This window comes from Lycium ferocissimum, chromosome 6, assembly GCF_029784015.1.
Source record: "Lycium ferocissimum isolate CSIRO_LF1 chromosome 6, AGI_CSIRO_Lferr_CH_V1, whole genome shotgun sequence".
Taxonomy (NCBI): Eukaryota; Viridiplantae; Streptophyta; class Magnoliopsida; order Solanales; family Solanaceae; genus Lycium; species Lycium ferocissimum.
Window position 1 is genome coordinate 19,374,427 of NC_081347.1, and position 7,782 is coordinate 19,382,208.

General features: G+C 33.3%; 1 protein-coding gene across 1 annotated transcript; it reads left to right on the forward strand.

Moving 5' to 3' along the window:
- The first annotated feature begins 227 nt into the window (after positions 1–227).
- Positions 228–4,047, forward strand: LOC132059473 (uncharacterized). Its single transcript, XM_059452094.1, has 5 exons — positions 228–493; positions 1,273–2,044; positions 2,131–2,184; positions 2,278–2,465; positions 3,720–4,047. The coding sequence occupies exons 2-5, from the start codon at positions 1,300–1,302 to the stop codon at positions 3,804–3,806; spliced, it is 1,074 nt and encodes a 357-aa protein (XP_059308077.1). The 5' UTR covers positions 228–493; positions 1,273–1,299; the 3' UTR covers positions 3,807–4,047.
- The last annotated feature ends 3,735 nt before the right edge of the window (positions 4,048–7,782 follow it).

Below are 7,782 nucleotides of genomic sequence, written 5' to 3' on the forward strand. Positions count from 1 at the left end.
CAGTCACATACGTCTGAAGTTATCCTAAAGGGGTAAACATGAAATAAAAATTTAAAAAGCGCTATTTTATGCAATGTACATATTCAGCCAGATGGCTATGTGATGTAATTTTCCGAATGAAATTTCAAGCCCATCTATATTAGGCTTTAATAGTGGACATAAACAACTGATGGCCCAATCATTTTCCCTCCAATTAATAAAGAAAATCGCGCCCATAGTTATACGGGCAGGTTTTGAACAAATAAGGCGGATCCCTTATTTTTACCAAAATTCAATTTCCCGCCCCTCAAATTTGCCTAAACTTTACTCAAACCATTTTCTCACACAACAATAAACTCATTTCTCTGTACCAATTCTCTCAAAACAAAGAAAAAAAAAACAACCTTTATCTTTGAAGCAGCTGCTCTAAAATAAAATCAAGATTCCATTTTTCAAGACTGTACATTGAGTTCTACCAATTTTTCTTGATTTTGTGTTAAATTTGTTCTCCAAGGTTAGTATCCAAGAACCCCATAACAATGTGTACATGATATTCAATTCAATTTAGTAAAATTTGTTTCTTTTTTTGAGTGTTTTTATTTGCCCATAATTTGACTAGGGTTTTAATGTTTTATCTGTACAGTAGCTGTAACTTTGATTATTATTGATTAGATGTGTTAAAAGGAGCTTTGTACCCTTATTTGTGAGTCATTAATGATATCACATTCATTTATCATTTATCTAATTATATTTGTTAATTCTTGGTCTTGTTTTAGTAAAGTATATTGTTGTTTGGTGTCAAAAGCTAAGGGTTTTAATGAACTGTGGTAGATTTGAGAATTGGGTTATTGAAATTCATGTGTTTTAAGGTTAAAGTTTTTATTTTTATTGATAGAGTCACTGTATTTTATTTGTTGAAGGCTAAGTTTTATTTTTATTTTTTTTAATTACTAGGGTCATTGAATTTTATTTGTTGAGGACTAAAGATTGTTTTTTTTTTTTTTTTAATTGATAGGATCACTGAATTTGGTTTGTTGAGGGCTAAAGATTGTTTTTTTTATTGAGAGGGTCACTGAATTTTATTTGTTGAAGGCTAAGTTTTTTTTTTTTTTAATTACTAGGGTCATTGAATTTATTTGTTGAGGACTACAGATTTTTTTTTATTGATAGGATCACTGAATTTGGTTTGTTGAGGGCTAAAGATTGTTTTTTTATTGATAGGGTCATTTTTTTATTGATAAGGTCACTGAATTTTAATTGTTGAGGGCTAAAGATTGCTTTTTTTATTGATAGGGTTCATATTGGATTAGTGATTTAAGGATGGATGAAGATAATGCTATTGAAAGGCGTAGCAAAAGTCGTCCTGTTTTGGGAAATATAACAAATCAGGTTGGTACTAAAAGACCATTTTCTTCACTTTTGGGCAATTCAAGTCTAAAATCTGTAGATAGGGGAAGTGAAAATGTAGGGAGCAAATTTGTTTTGGTTGATGACGGAAATATTGCCAAACGTGTTTGTGTTGCTCCTCGTCCTTGTAACAAGATTTCATCATCAAAGGTAGATGTTGTATCAGGGATTTCAAATTTACCAAATCAAAACCAGGATCCCAATTTGTCACGTGTTGATTCATCTACTGCTATCTCCCAAAGTATAATAGGAGATACCATCGAGAACAAAAGTGCTTGTGCGAGTGCTATTGAAAAGAAAGATTTTGAAGCTATAAATGATAAGGATTGTTTGGCAACTGGGGTGCCGGTGCCAGTGCCAGTGCCAGCATTGTCCGGAACTGAAGACCATGATGCTGTTCCGAGTTGTGAAATTAACGAGGATAGCGAGGGTACTGAAAGTGACACAGATATATTTCCTAATGGCCCTGATGAACAAGGTCTTGATAATCTAGTTATGAGTCAGACTGGGTCAGTAGACTTTGCAAGATTGCCAGAGTCACAGGAATCAAGAGTTAAACTTGACACATGTGCAGGAACAGAAACTTGTGAGAATAATTCAAGTTTAAGTGCTAGCATTGAGTCAATCAAAGCTTGCTCTTGTACCTTTTGCACCAAAGGTAAAAATATCTCGCAGACCTTGGTTTTGATTAATGTTCATAGTAGTGGAGTATTAATTTAGTTGTCTTTGTTCTGTGTTGATCAGCTGCTTATATATGGTTAGACCTCCATTACCAGGATACCAAGGGTCGGATAAGTGGTGAGTCAGCTTTTAAAAATATTTCAGTTACTGATTGCAACTTAAAATCCTTGCTGCTTTTCTTGATGCAACTACTGTTTTCAATATACGTAGCCATAAAGAAGAGTCAGAGAGAAGCAAGTCTTTTAGTTGAAAGAAGTTGCAAGGGTAAAGAGATTCAGAAGGAGGAGGGTCCAGAAAAGGATATTGAAGCTGCAAATCTAGAGTCAAGTTTAATGGGTCACTGGAAGTCTCTCTTTCAACACATGGAGCATATTTTTCATAACGAAGCTGACCAGCTAGTAAGTTTGCTAACTGTCCTGCTCAGTCTCTGAGTTTGTGTAGATTAAAAATGGGAGTTTGTGTAGTCTCTGAGTTTGTGTAGATGCTCACTCAGCTATTACATATAGTAACTGAGAGTTGACCATCAACCTGAATGATTTTTCTTTATCAAAGTTAACTCACATTTTTGAGCTGTTGGTGTGGTGCATTGTCTTTCATACTAGTTTCATTCATGTCAAGGACACTTGTGCCACCAAATATGCCTTTTGATGGCAACGTGATTCATAGATTAGAAGATTGTTATCTTTAATATGGAGAGGAAATGTGTTTTATCTAAGTCCAATGTTCAATTTGAAAATCATCTTGACTTGTTACTAATAAAAAGGAAGCAGCACTACTTGCAATCCGAATTGGCCATGTTGCAATTAATAAGAGTCTCTCTGTTTAATTTTTCTGTCCTGGTGGAGTTCTTGAGGATCAATAGCCAGAGATTACTTGTTAGACCATCAGTTAGTTTATGTAGCACCGTTTGTTAGGCACAAAGTTTAAGAAAGAAAGGAAGACTCTTGAAATTATGGTCTAAAACAAACCTTAGACATTTGTGTGGCTATAAATCATTTCATTAAGGGTAAAAGGGGAATCTAAAGTTAAGTTGTTTCTAATTATAGAAAGTTGACATTCTTTATAGGACAGACCAAAAAGTCAAGCATGCCACATAAACTGGGATGGAGGGAGTAAGAGATGTAGTTGCACTTGCGAACTGCTGACCAGAGAGAAATATTTGAAGGTCAAATCAATTGGTGTTTTGTTACTTATTTGCTTCCAGTATCACTTCACAAATGGATGTTTGATTCACCAATCCCTTTCTTATTCTCTGTTCTTTTGCTGTGAGTCCTTCATTTGAAAAATATTCAGTAGTTCTAAACAATTTGATCTTGACCTCAAAATATGCTTAAGACATGTCAATACGCCATGTTTTGGCAGTGAAGTAATAAAAGCCTTTGTCTGATTCCCCTTTCTTAATTTCTTGAACTATCACTATTTCAAGTTTCAGCTGATGGAAACTACTCTGTGTTAAACAAGAGTAGTTGGTCATGATCTTACGACATTGACCCTGCTCTTCAAGCAAGCAGTCTATCTGGCAATGATGCTTAGTTGCATCATGTATACTGTTTGCATTAAAACTTTCCCACTCACGCAACTCCTAATCTCCCACTAAGGTTATGTCCAATATCATGTATGTACCTGATGCTGAATTCATTTGGCTGTTACAGGAAGGTAGTTTAGTTACACTGACTGACCTCAAAGATAGATGCAAGGCAGACCTGGATTCGTTCAATGGGACTTCAGAGAACTGCTAGTTGGTTCCAAATCTTTTTTCTGTTTAAGGTTGTTACTTCACATTCTACTAGTTTGTTTGGTGGCTCGTTTTCACATGATCTATTGTACTTGTGAAATCTTGTATAACAGTCTGGTTTATGTAAAGTAGTTTAAAATGGTGTAACATTCTTGGTGATCATACATCACAACAGTATGAGTCATTAGATGAGTGCTGCAGTTTTCATGATAGTTTGAGGCTATATATCGATTGCTTTCTTCAAACTACCAGTGTATTTTTGTGCATACGAGCCAATCATTTCTAGTGCCTTGCCGGTTGAGCAAATGTCACTTTAATGTAGATTGATCATTTTGTGAAGGCAAATATTCAAATTTGCTATCCGTTAATAATTGAGGCTAAATATACCTTTGTTACAAGATTGGTCCATATATGCCTTTTATGTATTAATGGTGGAAGCTTTCCAACATATAGGACTTTTTTTACAAGGAAAAACTATCAAATTTGCCTTTGAATTATGTGAAATTGTCTAGATTTGCTTTTGATCTTTGCAAAATTGTGCAAATTTATTTTTTGTTTTTTGTTTTTTTGGACACAGGCCATTTTTATCCATCTACTCTTGAAAAACGTTTAATATTGCCTTTCGTTATAGTATTGGTCCGTATATGCTCTTAATGTTATACGATCGGTCCTTATGTCCTTAAAGTTATAAAATGGGGCAAATTTGTCCCACCTCTGTTAACCTCACCCATTTTAGCGAAAATGACATGTCAATTCACCAAATCAACTTTTCCTCTTCCACCACTGCCCAAGATCACCAACACCTTCACCATATAAACCATCACCACCAACATAAACGATCTACCTTAGACATTATTAAGATATTTTTTGTAAACTTACGTGTTAAAAAAAACTTCTACATTAATTACATTATGATAATTGTGGTCTACGGCAAAGTTGACAAATTTGATTAAAAAAAGAAAAGACTAAACAAAGGAATAGTAGTTAATTTTATGGCTGAATGTGAACAGAATTAGGTAGGAATAATAAAGAGGGGGAAGTGGGTACATAAAAGTAAAATGCATGAATACAAATTAAAGCCTGTGAAGAAAATGAACGAAATTAGGCAGAAAACTGAGAATCCGCGAATCAACGTAACACTAATGCTAATTCAAAAAGTTTTTATTATTACCACGTAAATTTACAGGAAATATCTTAGTATTGTCTAAGGTAGCTGATTTATGTTGGTGGTGATACTGATGATATATATGGTAAATGTATTGGTGATTTTGGATAGTGATGGAAGAAGAAGGATTGATTTGGTGAATTAGCTTGCCATTTTGGCTAAAATGGATGAGATTCACGTAGAAAGGGCAAATTTGAGGCACTCTTGTAACTTTAAGGCATATATGAACCGGCAAAATAACATTAAGGGCATATATGGACCGACAGTATAGCAGAGGATGATATTAAACCTTTTACAATAGTAGAGGGGCAAATTTGACCCTTAAACCCTTTTTGTTCTCAACTGCTATATCCATTATGCTACAAGTCACTTATCACCATTCATCATTGCTCTAAATCAATTAGCACCACCAATCAACGCTCCAAATCAATTACCACCATAACAATTGATTCTCTCAACTCTCAAAAGACCACTATAATTACTCCACCGCTTCATTCCGACGATACTTATATAAAAACACACAAATTCCACTAAAAAACTACCTCATTCAAACGATCTCTCTCACACCTTCATATTTATCATTTTCCCTATCACTATTTTACTTTTGTCGTAAGATTCACCCTCAACCACTATAACCCTACTTTGAAAATCGTCATAATATTACTGCAAATGGTTTAGAAACTAAACATTGTGTACCAAGGTTTGCTTTAACATTTGAGGTTGATATGGAGCTCTGACATCGTTATTAATAATGATATAAGAATGATTGATGACGCAGTTGTGCCGATAGAATTTCTACAGAAATGGAAATTTAACATTGTGGTGCAATTGTTCATTGTTTAAGTTCCATTTGGGATGATTTAAGGTTTGAGTGTGATTAATTTAACCTTGCGGTATAGAGACCTTGTCGTTTGAGGTTCTGAGTGTTGAAGAAGACCATGTTACTGTCATTGGAACAATGAACCCCTTCTTCAACGTTCATGGTCAAATCTGAATAATTCATCATAGTTTAAGGGCAAATGTGACCATTTTTCTTGGTAAAAAAGGCTTATGTATTTAAAAGTTTTTGTTGTTGAATAAGAACATATTTGGACCAATAATTATAATAACAGGGGTATATTTCACCTTAATACTAACGGAGGACAAATTTGGACCATTTCACAAAGTTTATGAGCAAATTTGGATCTTTTCCTTTTCTGTTTTTTGTGAAAATGGAGTTCTTTCCTTCTAAGATTTATGTACCCTTGTACAAATACTGAACAAGAAAAGCACCTTCATCGTTGTCCCATCTATGATACACTTATTCTCAAGATGATATGACAATGATGGAGATATTGCAGTGATTTGAACAGGTGAAATCGACTTGTACAATGAGAAATTATTGAGGTGATAAATTTCAAAGTTGATTATTGAAATGCAAGTAGTTTATTGTCCTTTTGCAACTTAGGTCTTTATAAGTTTCTCGATATTGTTACTGAAAATTAACATTGATGTGACGCCTTGCGGATCAATATATCATGTGATTCCTTCTTCACTCAACTGGGATTGGTAGTGCCGTTAAATAATAATGTACCAAAATGGTTAAAGAGTAAATTGCTAGGACGCCACAAATTTGCTTTCATAACATGGCTATAACCTCTTGTGATGCCTTTCCTATTAGGATTGGGTCGTGTTTAGCTTGTAGTGATTACTAGTTAATATGTCCGCGCTTCGCGCGTTCCTAAAACAACCAAAATATAATGAATATTGTTTTAAATTTTATGATGAAATCAATTTACACTAATCAAATAAGTAACCTAAAAGATGGTATTACTATTTGTAGTCATGGTCTAAAAATACATAAGCAGCCAAAAAAAGAATAATTAACAAACATTGTCCAACATTTAAAATTTGAATACCATATACAACTGCAACGCAGAAACATTAACACAATTGATTAAAGAGAAAATCCATGTAGCCCAAAAAGGTTCCAGCATTTTTTGTTATAAATTAAATACCATATAAACTGCAATATCGCAATATCCGATACAATTGATTAAAGAGAAAATCTATTTTTAAAATAAAATATAGCAATTTAAAGCTAGTGATAAGACCTTTCTAAACTTTAATTATACACAGTTTAGCCACTAAACATTGAAAAAGACTCTTATCGAACAAACATTTCTCGTCCACCATTTTAAGACTAATGAATATAGGTCACAAAAAACCTACTTACAGTAGAAATGCCTTCCAACATTTAAAAATTGAATACCATATACAACCATAAGAAACACAAACATATCTATACATGAACAAAAGAATCGTTGCGAATAAAAAAGAACTAAAAAAAGCAAGTGAAAGGAGAAAAATAAACTAAACTATAAAGTACTCTGTCCAAATGATGCCAGCGAAAGTGGTAATGTACTCTTAGCATTAGAGCCCATTCCTCAAATGGTCATTAAACTTGTAGAGAAATTCCACAAAAGTAACTTTTGAATTTTTTTAGACAATAAGGTCATCAAACTATGTCATTATTTCCAGTAAAGTAAACCATTCCATTTTTAGACATAAGACCTTAACCTATTTTTTAAATTAACAAATTAATTTGAATGCTTCTACTTTATTTTCAGAATATGAAAAATATTAATACGAACAAAAGTTTCAGAATATTGAAAAATTGTGTCTAAGTAACCAATAAAAGGATACGGTTGAGTGATAGTAGAACTGAGCATGGTACTTAACTATAGATTTTTTAACTGACTGTAAATAATTTTCCTTGATATATAAAATTTAAATTATCAAAAATAATAGTTACTATTTTTATATTCTTGGAGAT

Coding starts and splice junctions, on each gene's coding strand:
- LOC132059473 (XM_059452094.1), top strand. CDS start 1,300: ATGGATGAAGATAATGCTATTGAAAGGCGTAGCAAAAGTCGTCCTGTT. Junction 2,045..2,130: donor TTGTACCTTTTGCACCAAAG/GTAAAAATATCT, acceptor TGTGTTGATCAG/CTGCTTATATATGGTTAGAC. Junction 2,466..3,719: donor ATAACGAAGCTGACCAGCTA/GTAAGTTTGCTA, acceptor TGGCTGTTACAG/GAAGGTAGTTTAGTTACACT.